The sequence below is a fragment of the Pleurodeles waltl genome, chromosome 1_2 (assembly GCF_031143425.1).
Source record: "Pleurodeles waltl isolate 20211129_DDA chromosome 1_2, aPleWal1.hap1.20221129, whole genome shotgun sequence".
Taxonomy (NCBI): Eukaryota; Metazoa; Chordata; class Amphibia; order Caudata; family Salamandridae; genus Pleurodeles; species Pleurodeles waltl.
This window is the reverse complement of record NC_090437.1, coordinates 850,680,432-850,701,432: the sequence shown is the minus strand read 5'-3', so window position 1 is coordinate 850,701,432 and position 21,001 is coordinate 850,680,432. Positions and strand designations below refer to the sequence as shown.

At 48.8% G+C, this 21,001-nt stretch overlaps 1 protein-coding gene across 1 annotated transcript in view; it reads right to left on the bottom strand.

Moving 5' to 3' along the window:
• Positions 1–21,001, bottom strand: part of NEIL3 (nei like DNA glycosylase 3) — a 130,691-nt gene that overhangs the window by 71,727 nt on the left and 37,963 nt on the right. Inside the window, exon 5 of the mRNA XM_069244695.1 lies at positions 111–324. Within this exon, the coding sequence (XP_069100796.1) occupies positions 111–324 (214 nt within the window). The remainder of the gene's footprint in view (positions 1–110; positions 325–21,001) is intronic.

Genomic DNA, 21,001 nt, shown 5'->3' with positions numbered 1-21,001 from the left:
CACCAAATATCTGTTGAGATTCAATAAATGTGTGTTTATGTTCCCAGCTGTTACTAATGTTCCGCCTAATTACATCAAATATACATTAAGCTGCCAACAGAAATGTTTACCTTTATAGCCGGGTTGAGACCACTGTCAAAAAGTGCTTCGTTTTTAATAATATTGCCCACCCCAGGCAACACAGCCTGGTCTAGAAGAATGTCGCAAAGCATGCGCCATTTCTGCTTTTTCACCTCAGTCTCGGCTCTCGAGAAACTAAACTTAGCAGAGCACACATCCAAGTCCTCCATTGCTCGAACTCTCTGCTCACAATCAGCAGCGTTCCTGGAGCGAAAAAACAATATTTTAAATTGATTGCACATATAAAAATAAGCAGGGATAGTTTAGCTTATCGTTGCCAAATTAACAGATTATTATCAACATGGTCTTTAAAATGCAACCTGCAACAGATGTCACAGATGGTAGATACAAAATATAACATGGGCTCAATGTATGTGCAGACAGTAAAGTAGTAAGCCTTGCTGAGTGATTAACTTAATAATGCACCTTTAAAAACATTTTTAAGTGTTTTCTGATTTATAAAACAGTAATTACAATACTGTGAGAAGGTAGCCTCTTTCTAGCCTTGTTACCCCCACTTTTGGCCTGTTTGTGAGTGTATGTCAGGATGTTTGTCACTGTTTTCACTGTCTCACTGGGATCCTGATAGCCAGGCCTCAGTGCTCATAGTGAAAACACTATGTTTTCAGTATGGTTGTTATGTGTCACTGGGATCATGCTGGTCAGGACCCCAGTGCTCATAGGTTTGTGGCCTATATGTATGTGTCACTGGGACCCTGTCACACAGGGCCCCAGTGCTCATAGGTGTGCATGTATATGTTCCCTGTGTGGTGCCTAACTGTCTCACTGAGGCTCTGCTAACCAGAACCTCAGTGGTTATGCTCTCTCATTACTTTTAAATTGTCACTAACAGGCTAGTGACCATTTTTACCAATTTACATTGGCTTACTGGAACACCCTTATAATTCCCTAGTATATGGTACTGAGGTACCCAGGGTATTGGGGTTCCAGGAGACCCCTATGGGCTGCAGCATTTCTTTTGCCACCCATAGGGAGCTCTGACAATTCTTACACAGGCCTGCCACTGCAGCCTGAGTGAAATAACGTCCACGTTATTTCACAGCCATTTTACACTGCACTTAAGTAACTTATAAGTCACCTATATGTCTAACCTTTACCTGGTAAAGGTTAGGTGCAAAGTTACTTAGTGTGAGGGCACCCTGGCACTAGCCAAGGTGCCCCCACATTGTTCAGAGCCAATTCCCTGAACTTTGTGAGTGCGGGGACACCGTTACACGCGTGCACTACATATAGGTCACTACCTATATGTAGCTTCACCATGGTAACTCCGAATATGGCCATGTAACATGTCTATGATCATGGAATTGCCCCCTCTATACCATCCTGGCATAGTTGGCACAATCCCATGATCCCAGTGGTCTGTAGCACAGACCCTGGTACTGCCAAACTGCCCTTCCTGGGGTTTCACTGCAGCTGCTGCTGCTGCCAACCCCTCAGACAGGCAGCTGCCCTCCTGGGGTCCAGCCAGGCCTGGCCCAGGATGGCAGAACAAAGAACTTCCTCTGAGAGAGGGTGTGACACCCTCTCCCTTTGGAAAATGGTGTGAAGGCAGGGGAGGAGTAGCCTCCCCCAGCCTCTGGAAATGCTTTGTTGGGCACAGATGTGCCCAATTCTGCATAAGCCAGTCTACACCGGTTCAGGGACCCCTTAGCCCCTGCTCTGGCGCGAAACTGGACAAAGGAAAGGGGAGTGACCACTCCCCTGACCTGCACCTCCCCTGGGAGGTGTCCAGAGCTCCTCCAGTGTGCTCCAGACCTCTGCCATCTTGGAAACAGAGGTGCTGCTGGCACACTGGACTGCTCTGAGTGGCCAGTGCCACCAGGTGACGTCAGAGACTCCTGCTGATAGGCTCCTTCAGGTGTTAGTAGCCTTTCCTCTCTCCTAGGTAGCCAAACCCTCTTTTCTGGCTATTTAGGGTCTCTGTCTCTGGGGAAACTTTAGATAACGAATGCATGAGCTCAGCCGAGTTCCTCTGCATCTCCCTCTTCACCTTCTGATAAGGAATCGACCGCTGACCGCGCTGGAAGCCTGCAAACCTGCAACATAGTAGCAAAGACGACTACTGCAACTCTGTAACGCTGATCCTGCCGCCTTCTCGACTGTTTTCCTGCTTGTGCATGCTGTGGGGGTAGTCTGCCTCCTCTCTGCACCAGAAGCTCCGAAGAAATCTCCCGTGGGTCGACGGAATCTTCCCCCTGCAACCGCAGGCACCAAAAAGCTGCATTACCGGTCCCTTGGGTCTCCTCTCAGCACGACGAGCGAGGTCCCTCGAATCCAGCGACACCGTCCAAGTGACCCCCACAGTCCAGTGACTCTTCAGCCCAAGTTTGGTGGAGGTAAGTCCTTGCCTCACCTCGCTGGGCTGCATTGCTGGGAACCGCGACTTTGCAAGCTACTCCGGCCCCTGTGCACTTCCGGCGGAAATCCTTCGTGCACAGCCAAGCCTGGGTCCACGGCACTCTAACCTGCATTGCACGACTTTCTAAGTTGGTCTCCGGCGACGTGGGACTCCTTTGTGCAACTTCGGCGAGCACCGTTTCACGCATCCTCGTAGTGCCTGTTTCTGGCACTTCTCCGGGTGCTACCTGCTTCAGTGAGGGCTCTTTGTCTTGCTCGACGTCCCCTCTCTCTGCAGGTCCAATTTGCGACCTCCTGGGCCCCAGCAGCGTCCAAAAGCGCCAAACGCACGATTTGCGTGTAGCAAGGCTTGTTGGCGTCCATCCGGCGGGAAAACACTTCTGCACGACTCTCCAAGGCGTGGGGGATCCATCCTCCAAAGGGGAAGTCTCTAGCCCTTGTCGTTCCTGCAGTATTCACAGTTCTTCAGCCTAGTAAGAGCTTCTTTGCACCAACCGCTGGCATTTCTTGGGCATCTGCCCATCTCCGAGTTGCTTGTGACTTTTGGACTTGGTCCCCTTGTTCCACAGGTACCCTCAGTCAGGAATCCATCGTTGTTGCATTGCTGATTTGTGTTTTCCTTGCATTTTCCCTCTAACACGACTATTTTGTCCTTAGGGGAACTTTGGTGCACTTTGCACTCACTTTTCAGGGTCTTGGGGAGGGTTATTTTGCTAACTCTCACTATTTTCTAATAGTCCCAGCGACCCTCTACAAGGTCACATAGGTTTGGGGTCCATTCGTGGTTCGCATTCCACTTCTGGAGTATATGGTTTGTGTTACCCCTATCCCTATGTTTCCCCATTGCATCCTATTGTAACTATACATTGTTTGCACTGTTTTCTAAGACTATACTGCATATTTTTGCTATTGTGTATATATATCTTGTGTATATTTCCTATCCTCTCACTGAGGGTACACTCTAAGATACTTTGGCATATTGTCATAAAAATAAAGTACCTTTATTTTTAGTATAACTGTGTATTGTGTTTTCTTATGATATTGTGCATATGACACTAAGTGGTACTGTAGTAGCTCCACACGTCTCCTAGTTCAGCCTGAGCTGCTCTGCTAAGCTACCATTATCTATCAGCCTAAGCTGCTAGACACCCTATACACTAATAAGGGATAACTGGGCCTGGTGCAAGGTGCAAGTACCCCTTGGTACTCACTACAAGCCAGTCCAGCCTCCTACAAATACTGTGGTGGATTTCACACAAAAGAGCACCCTCCTACTGCAATCTCCAAGCCCTACTAGCTAGCTAAAGAATAGGGTCTCAACAAATATCTATCAATATTAAAAATAAGAGGTAATAAACAAAACACCAAAGATGCAATGAATGAGGATATGTGGGGTAATGATGTGGTGTTGGGAAGGAAAAACGAGGACACAACCATTCTCCCCTGGGCAACTTCAGGCAAGTGGCTCGGGCCACTAAGAAGGTGATGAGGGATAGGCCAGGGAACAAAAAGGGCAGGATCACAGATCTAGCCATTTATGGTTTAGGCTGTCAGTAGTACAGCTTCTTGTGGACTATATTATCACATGGGCATACACAGAAAGTTTGAGAGAGGTAGGCAGTAGTTTAATGAAAGGTGTAAGAAGTTTTTGTGTGGTCATTAACCTGTATAATAAAAGGTGTTGGCAAAGGGTAGCGGGGAAGTGGTCAGAGAAGGGGCGATTTAATAAAACCCGCGGGTAGGAACGATTTAATAAAACCTGGAGTTTTGAGCCAAGAGTGGGTGAGCATGACAAGGCCTCAGAGGCAAGCTTCAGAGGGCGTTGTGGTGGCGGTTGTGGCAGGTTCGCTGGTGCAAGAGGGAGGAGGAGGAGGGCAGCAGTGGTTGGAGATACATCAGCCGGAGAGTGTGGCTGTCAAGAAACCGTGTGGGTGGACACAAAGCTTTTGGTATCATAGCTGAAGAGGCGAGCCTGAGCATGGATGTGTGGCGAATGATCCAGTTACTTGGCTGAGGCGGAGATGGAGGAATTTGCACTGCAGTGCAGCTTAGTAGGGCTGCAAGCATGGTTTGTGTCTGGGGGCGCTGATGAGGAAGTGAGTGGCGATCCGAGGGATGGATGACATGTCACGGAGAACCACAGGAGTTGTAGTCTCGTTGGCTCCGAGTAGCTTAAATGCAGAGCGAGAAACGCTGTTCGAGCAGGCCACAAAGTGGCAGCTAAGTGTCATTTTAGAATTTAAGCAACAAAAGGCTCTGAGGGATATTTTTATGGATATCGAGAAGAAGTGGGAAGAGGTCAAGAATAGTAGGACCAGGAATGGGCCAATATAGGTATGAGGAGAAATGCATAAGAATATAGATGCAAGAATGAAGTGGGAAAGGGGTGGGTTCATCAACGCAAGGAAAAGGCAAAACGGAGTTAATTACAGAGGGAGATGAGAGAAAGAAAGAGTCAAAAAGAGCTAGAGCAGCTCAAAGGGCCCTTGTGAGAGGACGTTCAGGTCTGAGTGGTCCGGGGGAGTAGGTGCAGACAATGATGAGAAAAGAGGTCAGCAAGATGATGCAAAGGCCAACAGAGTAAGATGCGTCACTGGGATGATGGCAAGAAAATTTGAAGAGGTCCACGGCAACTACATCTTTGAACATGCAATGTTTCAACCTAAGCGGCATGTGTAAAAATGGAGAGAATAAGATGGTGTAGTGATTGATTGAATACAGCCGGGCATGAACGGTGGAAACTGCATTGAAGGTGATATATTACAATTGGATCATCATGATGCAAGTGATGAGTTGGAAGGAGATGAGTTGAGGAAAGGAAATAGTGGGACAGTAGGTGCGAGAAGGAATGAATTCACAGGAACCCAAGTGGAGATTTAATTCAGAAGAGGAGTTGTGGTGTATATCAGTCGTCTGGAGTACACAAAGCACACCCCATAAAGTATGCAAAGAGGTGGGGACAGTTGGTGGTCGGTATGGGACTTAAGTGAAAGGGAGAGGATTAATGTTACAAGAAGTCCTTTGGGGTTGGGGATTGGTTTTGTGAGGAAGTAAACATTTCATTATCAGTAAAGAAAGGTGTAGAAGTAAGAGCAATATAAACCCGGTGGTAATAAAGGAAACACAAAGTTACCATGTGATAAGGAGATACAAAGTGAAAACACTAAAAAAAAGAAAAGAAAAAGGGCACAGCAAAGAGGATGATGAAGAGAAGGATGACATGTAACACAAGAAAAGGTTACCTTTTATGGGAATTGCAATGCCCCTGGGGTCAACTTTGTTAGAAAAGACAGAGTAAGATATGGAAAAGTAAATTAGAGGTTGTGGTTAAATTATCACACAGAGACAAAGAAGAGAACACAAGGTCTAAGGAGGAGGAATGGGAGATGGCCAGACGGTCAAGGGTGTCAATGACCATCGAGAACTGAAAAACAGACTTTTAAAATTGCGCCAGCATTTATTGTACTGTGGGCAGATGCATTTTGGTGGGTACGCCTGACTGAGATATGATGAAGAACTTTGGGCAAGGCCTAATTTAAATACAGAAAAACCATGGGGCAGTGTAGATTTGGAGTTGTGACTACAATAGATGTCTTCTACACATACCCAATCAACTACACACACCTAGTAGCTTGTCAGTTACGTACTAGCTCTTTCTGTATTGTCCCGTCCAACAAATGACAGGTTCATTTGGGAGGGAAGAGGGACTTACCACAGGAGCCGGCTGAGGGTTTATTAAAGATTTTTGCCACTATATAAGCATGAGTGCTCCAAATGCAGCAGTAGACACCCATGCACCAAATCCTTTGCCACAACAAGCTACGGGGATCAGTGGAGTCCTGCAAAGGGAAGAGGGCAACAGACAAGCGATCCCAAAGGGCACAGACGCCAGTAAAGGTGGGGATATTAGGTGCATGCCTACAGTGTTATATAGACAGGGAAGCCACAGCAAAATTGGTTTGAGGTTTCAAGAAGGGGCTTTATTTCGGGTATGAAGGCCCTGGGGTATGGAGATGGGCAGACAAATTGCAATCAGTTAATGAACTCCAGGACACTGCAGCGTGGGAACTGGATAAAGAGTTGAAATGGCTGCAGAATCATAATGGGATGGATCGTTGGCAGATTTAATTATTTCACTATTGGGAGTAATTCCTAAGAAAAGAGAAGAGGAATACTGTCTCATACATCACTTGTCATGCCTGGAAGGTGCATCAGTAAATGATTTTGATTATTGAGCTGCTGAAGATGCAAGTCACTCATATGATTCCAAGGGTAATGCAATGAAATTGGTAAGCTGTGTGGGTGTAGGAATGGATCTAGCAAAATGTGATATATAGTTGGACTTTCTCCCACTAACAGGACACCCTGCAGACTGCATTACTGGGCATGAAACGTGGTGGGGCAATTTATGTGAAGAGAATAATGCCTACGGGTTCTAAAATACCTTGTGGGCTTCTTGCAACATTCAGCTCATTCCTACAGTGGGTTTTCACAAGGCTGATTTGTTAGTCACCATCTAGCGGATTGTTTTTTTAATTGTGGGACATAAAGAGACAGGGCAGATCAGTGAGTCCTACAATACTTGCTGGCTATTAAACCAGGAGTGTCATTAGTGCTTGAAAAGACAGAAGAACACACAAACGGACCCTCTGAAGGTGAAGAATTTTATTTTCTCTTTGTGCTTGCGGAATAGCAGTAAAAATTATATTTGCTAACCTTATGAAATACAATAACTAGCAGCTTATACAAGAGTATATCCTGTGTCAGGCATACTTCAGTATATACAAGTATCAAATACAATTTATTAGATATGGTATTCACACAAATGGGTACGTTTTACAAATATAGGGTCAAAAACAATTAAATCAATTAGTCGCACTGGCCTGTGGCAACAATTAGAACAACACTGACTAGACCAAACCAGTAATGCAAATTACCAAGAGTATCACACAGTAATATAGCCTTTGAGATACAAAATAATAATTCTGGAGCAGAAGGGATTATTTTTTCTATTATTTAAATAACTGATCGCTGCAACAATATTTCTGTCCCAAATCATCTGAGAAGTACACAGGACCATCCTCAGGACCAAGTGGCGAATTTGAAATTATGAAGACCCTTACCAAATAAGAAAACAGTTACGTAGACTAAAAAGGGCATCACTAGATAGCAGCAGTGTAAATCACAGGACTCGGGAAATTTATTCCGTCTGACCTGATCGGACCACTTGATATTTACGTTTCTCCTCACACTATGATGCTTACTTGGAGGACTTCCATTCCGCATTCTGTTGTGATGTCCAAACAGATAGTCCAGGTTAGGAAGCTCATCAAATTAACAGAGCCCTAAAGGGCTCTTGATTTTTTTTAAACATATCTTTTTATTTTAAATTTTGTGAAAACGAAAACAAAAGAAACCACTGCAAGGCAATCATGGTACACTATACAATATGGTCCACCCTCGCTCTCACCCCAATGACTCCAACTCCTCACATATGTCCCACTATCACAAACCACACATCCCAACACCAAGCCCTGCATGCAACAACAAAGCATGGACACCCATCACCAATGCATGTCCACTACACATACCCACACAGACCCCTAAACAATTATCACACAAGGTCCTACACAAGATTGTAAGCACTAGGGTACAGGGTCACCCACCCATTGCACACCATGGCACACACAGATGCAATAATCATGCCTTTACACCCCTGCAGGACCCCTACCCAACGTCACCGGACGGGAGGTTCCAGACATGTCCACTCCCCCCACAGAAGAGGCCCACAGTGATGACAGCAGCTCTGTCCAACTGGATCTAGATGACCAGCCCGGCCCATCGGTTCCCCTCACACAGTCACAGGCCACTACAGAGCCTCTCCCCTCAGGAAACACAAGCACAGCACCTACCCAGTGGGCCCATACCTCTGTCCCTAGGACATGTCCAGCAGCAGTGTGTCCACCACTACAGGGAACCCAGGCTAACCCACCACCCCAAGAACAGCAGGGACCTGGGGGCCCAGGGAACCCACTCTCCACGAGGTCCTCCCCAACATCATGCGAGCGTACCATAATTCCCAGGAGACGATGGCAACGGTACTGGCCAAGTTTCAGGAGACCCAGCAGCTGCAGGGAGAACAGTATTTGGGGTTCAGGGAGGAACTCAAGTCCATCAACACCACCATGGGCACCATTGTAGGGGTGCTGAAGGACCTTGTGAACACCAGGAGGGACACTGTGGCACAACATGGGGTCCCTGACACTAGCCTGGACGATGAACTGCCCACCACCTCCGCCGGAGTTAGTAGACAGGAGGCACCACCACAGGACCACAACACCATCACACCACCCCCTGCAGATAGAGAACCACCCCGCAAGCGGTCCCTGAGATCCAGGACAAAGAGAGAACAATGCAAAGACCCCGCCAAGAAATAAGACCACCCTGAATGTCATCCTCCTGTCCCACATTGTCACCCTGTCCATCCTTAAACTGCCCTAGCTCCACTTCCTATGCTCCTTTGGACAATGCACCTGTGAGACAAATAACTGGACTCTGCAATGGACATTCCTCCACCATCACCCCTGACCATTTTACAACCCCACCACTATTTAGCACTTAAAAAAACACCCTTGAATCACAAAACAATCTGGAGTCAGTCTGTGCTTTCACAAATGTTTATTTGCAATAATTGAGGGAAATAGCAATGTCCATTGTATTGTCAACATATCTATATCTCATAGCTCTAGTCCATGAGGTAACATAGCAGAGGTCCGACAGAGGGACCCACATCTGTGAAATCGAAAGGGAAAGTGACAAATTAGGGTCCATACACTGGGTGAATGTGACAGACAGATGATAGGTCAAACACTTTTTTCAGATGTATGAGGCAGTGATGTCTTCTTACCTGTGTCTCACTGGAAGTATTGCTGGATCACGGTGTTTCTGTTGTCTATGTCCTCTTCTTCTGCCTCCTCTTCTTCACTGTCCACAGACTCCACAGCTGCCACAAGACCTCCTTCCGGACCATTCTCCTGCAGAAAAGGCACTTGTTGTCGCAAAGCCAAGTTGTGCAACATACAGCAGGTCACGATGATCTGGCACACCTTCTTTGGTGAGTAGTATAGGGAACCACCAGTCATATGGAGGCACCGGAACCTGGCCTTCAGGAGGCCGTTGGTCCTTTCTATAACCCTCCTAATTCACCCATGTGCCTCATTGTATCGTTCCTCTGCCCTTGTCCTGGGATTCCTCACTGGGGTCAGTAGCCATGACTGGTTGGGGTAGCCAGAGTCACCTGCAAATGTCGAGGGACAACACACTAACCATTAGGGACAACCTCAATGTGGGACAAGGGGATATGAGGTAACTGCGCTGGCGTTGTACACCGTCGCAGTAGGCAGTCGAAGACCGCGGCGCAATCCTGCATTGGTTATCATTGGACCCTATGGGTTCCAGGAGCCAATGACGATGTACGCCGGCGGTGACGGTACGCACCGCCGCGGACGTGACCGGCATTTTCTCTCTGTTCACTCACTTGATACCTTATCTTCGACAGGAGAGGACCTACACTGCAAGTGCTGCTGTGACATCAGTCTGGAAGCGACGATGGCTCATGGGTCTGGGGAAAGGGCCCCTGCCTTCACATCGGAGGAGCTGGATAAACTAGTGGATGCGGTCCTCCCCCAGTACACGCTACTCTACGGTCCTCCAGACATACAGGTGAGTACACTGTGAGGATGCTGTATGGGGAATGCCTGTTTGGAAAGGTATGGATGGGAGATATGGGGGGGGGGGGGGGTGAATGAGGAGTACATGATCCGACGGCGAGTATATGTGCATCAGGGCAAGGGTGGGAACATGGGCCAATAACTGGGACGGTCCGGACGATTAATGTTGTACCTTTTCCCCTGTACTATTCCTGTAGGTCAGCACCCACCAGAAGAAGGATATTTGGCGTGCCATCGCCAAGGACGTCCGGGCCCTGGGGGTCCACCACAGACGGAGCACCCACTGCCGTAAAAGATGGGAGGACATTCGCCGCTGGAGCAAGAAGACGGCGGAGGCCCAGCTGGGGATGGCCTCCCAACGTGGGAGGGGTGCCCTTCGCACCATGACCCCCCTGATGTTCCGGATCCTGGCAGTGGCGCATCCGGAGTTGGATGGGCGCTTGAGGGCATCACAGCAGCCACAAGGAGGTGAGTACAGTCACATCCATCTGACTGTGTGCGCATGGAAGTGTCTGGGTGTGGTAGGTGGACTGTGGGTTCCCCTAGGCTAGGGCGAGCCTTGTAGGCAGGACCCTTTGAGAGGCAGGCTCCTGTGACTTCCATGTGTGCAGCAATCGGGCATATGCCATGTACCCCATGTCCCTGTGAGAAATTAAGGAACTCTAAGTGCATAGTGTGCGGGCAGAGGGCTGCTGTGTCTGTAGTGTCCGCCAACGGTAGCACTATTGCATGTATTGAACATGTCTTTCTACTTTCTTTCCCCCCCCCTTTTTGTGGTCTCCCTGTTCTTGTGTGCATTAGCATCATCAGGCGGAGGAGCTGTGCCACCGGAGCAGGAGGGAGCTGCATCCCACATGGCCCCGGAGGGCGACACAACGGAGTCAGAATTCACCAGTGGGATGGAGAGCGAGGGGAGCTCTACGGCAGGGACTGGAGCAGAGACCAGCGACACCGACTCCTCTATTGGGAGCTCCCTTGCAGTGGCGGGCCCCTCTGTGCCCCCGCATCTACAGGTACAGCCGCCACCCCCCCTAACAGCACTGCCCTCCCAGCAGCCCCGCAGCGTGTGCCCTGTGGCCGGTCACCCAGGAGGGTGGGCATCTCCTTCGCCCCAGGCACCTCAGCCCCTGCCTCAGTCAGCCCTGCTGCCCTCAGTGAGGAGGCCATTGACCTCCTGATATCCCTGACCGTTGGGCAGTCTACCATTCTGAATGGCATCTAGGGTGTAGAGAGGCAGTTGCAACAGACAAATGCATACCTGGAGGGCATTCATTCTGGCCAGGCAGCCCAACAGCGAGCATTTCAGACTCTGGCCTCAGCACTGATGGCAGCCATTGTCCATGTGTCCAACCTCCCGCCTCCAACTTCCTGCACCCAGACCCAATCCCCAGTACCTCAGCCTATCCCAAGCACACCATCAGACCAGCATGCACAAACCTCAACACACAAGGGTAGCTCTGGCAAACATAAGCACCACACATCCCACAGGCACTCACACAAGCATTATACCCATGCACACATACCAACATCCACTGCCTCCACTGTGTCCCCGTCCTCCACGTCTCCCTCCTCCCTGCCTGTCACTTCTCCACTCACACCTGCATGCACTACATCCTCAGCCACTACCTCCATCACCAGCACGCCCATCACCACACACCGCTCATGTGCGATCACCACCCCCACTACCATTCACACATCCCCAGTTTCCTACCAGTGTGTCTGTGAGCCCTCCTCCCAAAGTACACAAACGCAGTCACACACCAGCCAACAGCCATCCACCTCACAACAGCCTCCAGCCCATGCACCTTCACCCAAAGTCAGCAAACGAACAAGACCTACAACCACAACCTCTTCCTCTACCTCTACTCCCAAACCCCCTTCCTCTACCCGTCCCAGTGTGTCTAACAAACTTTTCCTGTCAAACCTTGACCTCTTCCCTTCACCTCCCCCACCGTCCCTTAGGGCCCGCCTTTCCAGGTCCCAACCCAGCACCTCAGCCACCACATCACTGGGCACAGTGGTGCCAGCAGTAACCGGATTCTGGAGTACACCAAGCAGCAGGGCTGCCAGTGTCCCAAGGAGCGAGGCCAAGGACATTCCCCCACCTCCAAAACAGAAGAAGTTGCCCACATCCCGGAGGGAGAAGGCCAAAACACCTGCCACCAAGGGCTCAGCCAGGACAACAGTTGGGAGTGGCAAGTCAGCTGTGCCACCATCCAAGGTAGGGAAGGGCCTGAAAAAGAAAGGCAAGTCAACGTCGCCGCCAACCTGCACGGCGGACAAGACTGCCGCGGGCACCGCCGCATGCAACGCCACCACGGGCACCGCAGCCAGCACCAAGGTCAGTGAGCCGCTCAGGACACCGCCGCCAGAACCAAGGTCAGTGACCCCCCCACCAGCACCACTTCCCAATGAGCGCCGCAAGCATCGCCGCTACTGAGCCCGCCGCCAGCACCGCCAGCGGCCACGCCACATCCTGAGCCAGCTGCATCAACGCAGAAACGGCTGCCAACCCCAGTGGTCAATCGTACGAGGCTGGTGGTCAGTTACAGGGGCCTGGCCAGCTTGCATGTTGCACCACCGTCAGTGGAGTGTCACATCCACTACCTGTCCTTGGCAGGATGAAGCACTCTGGGCACAAAGCCCCCTCCAGAACCAGTGGAGACTGATATCCACTTGCGAGACTGTGGCTTTGCACTCCCTAGGATAAAGCAGTGGGCAAACCACCCACTGGAAAGACTTGAGTGACTGTGGCTTTGCACTCCCCAGGATACATCAACAGACATGGAGCCCTCTCGTGGAGCTGGCGGCGTGCACTCATCCGGCTGAGGTGCCCCCTTACCTTCCCCCTGAGGTGCCTGTGTTTTTTTTCTCTATCTGATGCCCCTGCAATGTCCTCTCCGTTTCGATCGGGTATCTTGTGTGGGCCTCGCCCATGCATTTTGGGCCCAGTGGTCCACGGACTATATTGGTGCAGTACCTGGACTTTAATTCTTGGTGTACATATTTGTTTATAGTGTATATACATTTTTGATTAATGGATTTTACATGATTACGATCGTTCAACTCATTTCCTTTTGTCCTTGCGTTCTTTCAGGGGGGGTTGGGGAGTGTAAATGTAATGTTTCAGCATATATTGGTGTGTGTATTGGTGTGGGTGGGGGTGTTGCGTGTGTGTGTCACTCTCTTTTTTCTCCGCCATCCCCTTTGTCGTAGGTGCAGTACTCACTGTGGTCATCGCCGCCGTCAGCCGTGCTCCTGGTAGAGGAGCAGGAAGACAATCGCAGGGAGTATTTGGAGTTCAGGCTCCATGGCGTCCTGGTTCCTCGTGGAATGTATAGAGGTGAGTGTTTCCCCTTCCAAGTCCTGTTTCCGCCGTGTTTTTGTTCGCGTTGAATCTGCCCCGGAAAAGGTGGCGGCTTGACATGTCATAATAGTGTGGGCAGTGCATTGCCTTCCGCCTGTCTGTTGGCGGTGACCGCCATGCTGTTTGTTTGTACCGCCATGTGGTCGGAGTGTTAAAGTGGCGGTCTATGTTGGCGGTTTCCGCCACGGGCAGAATTCCATTTTTTTTTTTACTGCCGGCCTGTTGGCGGTTTTACCGCCGCTTTACCACTGACTGCCAGGGTTGTGATGAAGGCTATTATATATATATATATATATATATATATATATATATATATATATATATGCAGTGCAAAAAACAAAGGTTAAAGGGACTTTCTAGTTAGGTTCTAAATTTCCTCCTACAAAACCATAGAAATTCAGCAGTTTAGCATATTTAGAGTATACCTCGTGCCTTAAGGTAACTATAACTCGTGCCCTCGCCATGCACTGCTAATTAGCCCAGATATTACAGCAATCATCGTACTACTATGATGTCCCAATTAACACTTCTGGATTCTTCCCTCCTCTATCCCTCCATTATTCTATTTAATCAACTAACAGACTCACATGTCCTCTGCTCAAATTAACTCATACCTCCCTATCCTAATACTAATACAGTACTCATTTCTCAATATGAGAACTAATAGTTCTGGGTTCCGGAATAGCGTGCTAGTCGCTCAAAGTGCTTAGACACCTTGTCAGGGGTAGTAAGACCTATAAATACAATAAATCGTAAATATGACCACATCTTGGCAACTGTCTACCCATATTGTAAACATAAGTCATCAACAAGATTCTGCTGGTAGGGGTGCGGCTTAGCATAATGGGCGACTAGACGCTTCTCCCTGTGCTTCTGTCCCCCAGGTATACTTATCCTGCCGATTACTGCTTAATACATCCATTCTTCCTCAGTTGTCCTGTGGTCCCCACTGCAGGACTCTAAATTCGACCAGGGCGCCGAAATGGGATGCTGGACTGTGGGCTGAGAGCAGCGCAGGCCAGTGGACTGGTATGGTCCTGGAGGCCACGTAAAGGAGGTGACACATTGAGCCCTTCGGGGGGCTGAGCCTGTCCTCTGGGTCCTGACCCTTCCCCCCCCCCCCACTGCTGCTGCAGTGGCTGGGTGGCAGCTGGAGAACTGCTGAGACGCCACCAGACCGGCATGGCTGAAAGGTGAAGCCACGGACCGCTGGGCTGCTGCGTGGAGATGACCCTTGTGCCCCAGGGAGGGGTGAGGTGAGCAGACCTGTGGCCCGACTTACCTGAAGCACCCTACCGCTAGAGCTTCTGGTGCTCCCCTGGATCTGTTGGGTTGTGGCAAAGTTGGTGGCAGAAAGACCGACCTGGGCCAGTAAGTGGAGGCCCGGTCGCGCCTGAGGTTTGGAGGCCTGGTGAGGACCACTGGTGCCCCGGACACTGCAGCAGTGCTGAGACCGTGAGCGGGCACCGGGGTCCGAGGTGTGGAGCAGGGGTGGCCTGGGTACCCGGGGCTGCCAGGGTGCAGGCTGACCACGTCGTGCAGCCCCCTAACAGGAGACTGACAGAGTTGTTTGTGGCTGCTCTGGAGCCAGACTTTCAAGCAGCAGACATTACTGATAGCTGAGTAGCCCGTGGGGTACTGGAGACAGTGGAGAGCCAAGCGTGTAGCCCAGGGTGGCCCTCAGGTGGCACTATGGAGAGGCCTATGCTAGTATTTGAAGCATTCTGGAGTGCAAGGAACCCAGAGTGCAACGGTCCAAAATCTATATCCCGCACATTAAACTATGGCATGATGTTGAGGCTTCTCTGAGAGCTTAAACCGCAGGTGCCAATGGAACAGAGGAGCCTGTAATTTTAAAACTGCACAGGGGTGCCTGGAGAACCTGGGGGACTTGGTTCTATGGGGCCTAATGACAGTCTACAGCCGATGTGAGAAGGCAGCCGGGGTGTAGTCCTGGTTTGCCTGGGACTGGTTTGCAAAGAAGGCCCCCCAAAACCTCCTCTTGGACACTAAAGACACTGGAGCGCTGAAGACTGGGTGATGCCCATCTGGAGTCTGCAGGACCACATCAGGTACAATTGACCAATACAAGTGGGTTTGCAATTGGCAGGTGTCACACATCTTTGGGAGTCTGTTGGGCCCCTCAATCTGATCATTCCTGCAGGGTGTGGGCCTCCTGTGAAACATAACTGGGATCCAGCCAGCGTACGATGTGTGGGAGGTGCCAGTATCAGAGACCCCTGGGAGTGCTGGCCACAATGGTGAAAGACAAAGGTGCCAAGATGCATCAGGTGAACAAGATTGTAAAGTATACCAAAGCATTACCAACTCCAAGTGGAGGGGGTCCCAACGATGACCCTTCTGGTGGGGTGGAAAGGGGTGACAACGCCATTCCCTCCATGACATACCTGCTGGCAGTGATTCAGAGATCAAAATCAGAGGTGGTCAACAAGATCGAGACAGTTGCCATGCAGGTCAGCCTCCACAGTGGCCGAGCTATGGCACGCTTGTACGAGCACATCAAGAACTCCGAAGGTCATTCCCAAAGGAGCAACCTACGATTTGTGGTCTTTCCAGAGAAGGCGGAGGGTCCCTCCACTGAACTGTTTCTGGAGGAGTGGATAACTACCTCATGTAAGCCTAAAAAACTTTCTAAGTTCTTCATGACAGAGGGGGCTCACTGGGCCCTGGCCTCCGCCTCCCACCACCGAACCAGGAGCTCCGCTACGAGCAATTCTTGCTTGCCTTTTAAATTTTAGGGACATAGATGCTATCCTGCAATGGGTCAGGGTCCTCCTATGTTCCAAGGAACACCAATATCAGTCTTCTCAGACTATACCCAATGGGAACAAATCCCAAGGAAATCTTTTCTGGCTATCAAGAAATGGATAAGGGACATGAATTTGAAATAAATACAGTCTCCTTTTTACGGTCAAGCTCCAGGTGGCAGCATGGGGGAAAAGTGTATTTTTTCTTCAGTTCAGCAGAGACTGGCCACCAGCTCGACACCAATTCCCACAGTGCTCGGACCCCCTCTCCTCGCAGCGAAATTGGGACTCCCTGACCGCTGGTCGGCCCACCCCGGAAGACTCGACGGAAACCCTGTGACTACAGCCACCTGTAGGGAAATATCAGTTTGCTCCGACAGCACCTTGCGAGACTCTGCTGAGGGGCTTGTAACGGAGGAATCCTTTCAACAATGGCGCAGTGTTCCAGAGGTTTCTAGTGATATTGAGTAACCACCCCTGGCATTTAGTAACCAACCGAGGCCTACATTCCACATACAATGTTTGTTGGATGCCTGAGGAAGGCGACTAAATACTATGAACTGTAGTCCACTATGAGCCTTCGACTGATGCTATACAGAGGTCCCTATTGAAAGGCACTGCGAGATACCGTCCTTTATTGGGGGCTGATGGTTCCATGGCTGGCATCCCATGGCTGGCACTACTGCGAAGGGAGAGAATGTCCACATAATAAATTCAAATTGTGTTAGGTTCATATTGTGACTTTCCGTGGGATCCCTGCACTCAGACACCCTGTCCACCCTCCTTAGGATGGCAGAAGGTAGACGCCTCATTTCTCACATATATTGAGCACTCTCACAGGGGAGTGGTTACGAGTGCAAACATGATGTGATACATAAGTCCCAGAATCTATCTCCGACCGAGAGTGGGAACGTATTCATATGGGGGTGCATTTGGTGGGCTCCAACACACACTTCAAACTTACACAATATAATTTTCTACACCAAATCTGCCTCCCCCCTTGGATACTTCATGCTATCTATCCTATACAGCCCCATGAATGTCCGCAATGCCATGTCCGAAAGCAGATTTTATCCACATGGCATGGAATTGCCCAGCCTTACTACTATACTGGAGGCAGATTCTTGATGATTCTAAATCGGGCGGCAGAATGGAATCTCCAACAAATGGTGCTACAAATCATATTAGGTCAAGATGGACATTTGAATTTTGTCTGTTCAAGACATACCCAACAACCTAGCTTTGTATGTGAAGATACCAGGCAGCTGGAGGAGCAAGAATTAGGTCTGAGTTTTTGGAGGTCATCAACAGAGTAAATCCCTTCAACAGTACAGCAGAAGTTCCCAGAGCTTGACGACTGATCAGAGCACAGATACTTCAGTTACAAAAAGGCTCATCCTGTACTTCAAGTACCGTTCTGCAACATTGACGGAGCACAAAACAGTGTTTGGTGGAATAGTGAAGTAAAGTACATGCAATGATGAGGCTATCATGACGACTGTGAAACACTTCTATACTGCCAACAAGCTGGGCCTTATGATGTTTATGTCAGACAGTGCATCAGTTCTGGGAAAGAACAGTGGTGTTGCTACTGGCTTTAAACAATCCAGTCCACATCTAGTTGAGCAGCACATGTTGTTCACTAAGAAGATTTGGGAGTTGGTGATGCCTGGAAAAAGGTGTAGATCAAGGAAATGGGGAGCTTAGTGAGGACTGTTAACACTGTGCTCTCTCGTCTCTTGTAAGGAAATACAAACTGGATTGAATCACTTTGGTCACTGAAAGTGAAGTAGTCTCCTTTCGGCCACTGGAGGAAGTGTGGTGGCTTTCAAGCCATTTTGCAATCGGTGAACTATTGCGTAGTTATGAGGTTGCTCTTAAATACTTCGAGCATAAGAAAAGTGAGGAAAATAACCCAATTGCTAAATATTGCTACAATAAACTATCCAACTCAAATTACCATATTTCCCTTGCAGCGCTGAATGGCATTCTGGGTGAACTTGCGTCTTTGTGCAATCTGTTTCAGAAAAGCACTTTGATGACTGTTGAAGCTGTACAGTAAGCGAGCAAAAAGTGGCCAAATCAAGATGCAGTACTTCAGCAACACATTTTTTATTTTTTAAGCAAAACAGTGAGAGATTGTATGACTCTCTACAGAGAGTATGACAGTGAGCTGATGTAGTCTTTTGTTCAACTTTTTTTGTGAGCACGTGGAAAGAAGATTACCTGAAAATGATTTGAAGGAATGGACAAGCTTTGATTTCCATGCAGTAGCAACATGTTCACAGTTTGATTTTGCGACAGAGGGTACAAATACTTATTGAAAAGTATAAGACGGTCCTGGTCGTGGGTGAATGTGAAACACATGAAGATGCTGTTCAGCAATAGAGATTGTAAGTATGTGGTGGCAGAACATGTAAAAGCAGGTTGTTTAGGACCTCTAAACAGAGTGAATTTCACTCTGCACAAGGATGCACAGTATAATGTTATATCTCAGCTTCTTGATGTCTGTGCAACCTTTCAGGCTTCAAGTACAGACTATGAATGAAAATGAAGGGCCATATTTATACTTTTTGACGCACAACTGCGCCAACGCAGTTGTGCGTCAAAACTTTTAACGCCGGCTAACGCCATTTCAAAGCACCATGCGGGCGCCTTATTTATTGGATGACGTTAGCCGGCGCTGCGGACTGGTGTGCGTCAAAAAAAATGACTCACACCAGGCAGCGCCGGCGTAGGGGAAAATGGAGCTTGGGCGTTAAAAAATGGGGCAAGTCAGGTCGGAGGCAAAATTTTCGCCTCAACCCGATTTGCACCATTTTTTTCGACTCCCAACCCCCATTGAAATGACTCCTGTCTTAGCAAAGACAGGAGTCATGCCCCCTTGTCCAATGGCCATGCCCAGTGGACGTATGTCCACTGGGCATGGTCATTGGGCATAGTGGCATGTAGGGTGGCACAAATCAGGCCCCCCTATGCCACAAAAAAAAAAAAAGCGGAAAAAAATACTTACCTGAACTTACCTCTACTTCCCTGGGATGGGTCCCTCCATCCTTTGGTGTCCTCCTGGGGTGGGCAAGGGTGGCAGGGGGTGTCCCTGGGGGCATGGGAGGGCACCTCTGGGCTCCTTCTGAGCCCACAGGTCCCTTAACGCCTGCCCTGATCAGGCGATAAAAAACAGCGCCCATCAGGCTGGGCGCCGTTTTTTAAGGCCTGCCCCCTCCTGTGCGTCAAAATGACGTCACAGTATAAATATGGGGCACAGGCCTTAAAGTCATTTTTTAGAAGGGAACGCCTACCTTGCATATAATTAACGCAAGGCTGGTTCACCCTTCTAAAAAATGGCGCACATGGTGGAACTTTGACGCCCGCTGCGTCGGACGTCAAAGTATAAATATGGGGCAGTGTTTGCGCCGAATGTGCGTCAAAAATTTTGACGCACATTCTGCGCAAACAGAGTATAAATATGCCCCTAAGCCTCATGAACTCAATCAAGTCCAAATAAAGAAACAGTCTACAGGAGAATCACCTAGATACACAGAAGAGGACAAAGGCATAAATATTAACTGGGAAAGTTGACCTATATAGTGTTTATCAGCCCTGGACGAATGGCAAGGATCGGTGAGAGAAGCAAACAAGTCATACATTGAGTGTCAGCATCTGACTTGTCTGCACTCATTCCCAGTCCATGCATGGCTTTGGTATGAATAATTCTCACCCTGTCTCTTGCCAGGGGCATCATAACATTTATCAATAGTATGCACATCAAATTGTAAATGGAATGTAATTGTATATTTAGTTCTGTATAACTCATGTACACAGCCCTTGGCAGCACTCAGTATTCAGTAATATTTAATAATGGTTCAGTCTTCTGATTTCTGTTTTTTTTAACTTGGTGTAGGTGATACTGAACAGATCATGTGCCACCAAACTGCCTTAACATCTTATTACCTGGAGCAATGTTTGTAAAAATGCTCCTTTTTTGCTTCAGATGGAAAACAAGTTCGGAGTGGCACATGAAACTGATATGGAATTTGTGCACTGCACTCCTGTAAATGGTCAGTTTCTTGGTGCACGTACCCGTGGCTGCAACACACAGAGACCTTACACTGCATCACACAGTGTAAAACAATTAAAGCATACACTGGCCACACATATCTGAAATATAACCATAACCTATTTTCTTGTGTTAACGGTATCGGTTTGGAATCCATTTTAATGCTAAATTTGCCTAACTCCTAACCAGGCTAGAGTAACATGAATTTCTTTTTATTAAATGCCTTGCCAGTGTTCTGTTTTTTTCTTTCGTCATGTGCCTTGTTAAGTTATAATAGGCACATTGTTTATTGCATTAGACTGATAGGTAACCAAACCTTACATAGAAGTTGGCCGCTGATATGGAGGCAGACAGTGGGAGAGATGTTCTGGTACCAGGAAGACTGGACTGATGTTCCATCCAAGGTCGACCAGATGATTGATCCTTTGTTGAGAGCTGGAAAATTAAGGGGGTGGGGGTGGGGGGGGGGGGGATCTACCTGCTCCCAGAGAGAACTGTCTTTGGAATGGTTTGTTTGCTGGGAACTGCGGAGAAGCCTTCTAGAATCTTTCTTCATTGTGTAACCTTTAAAATTGTATGG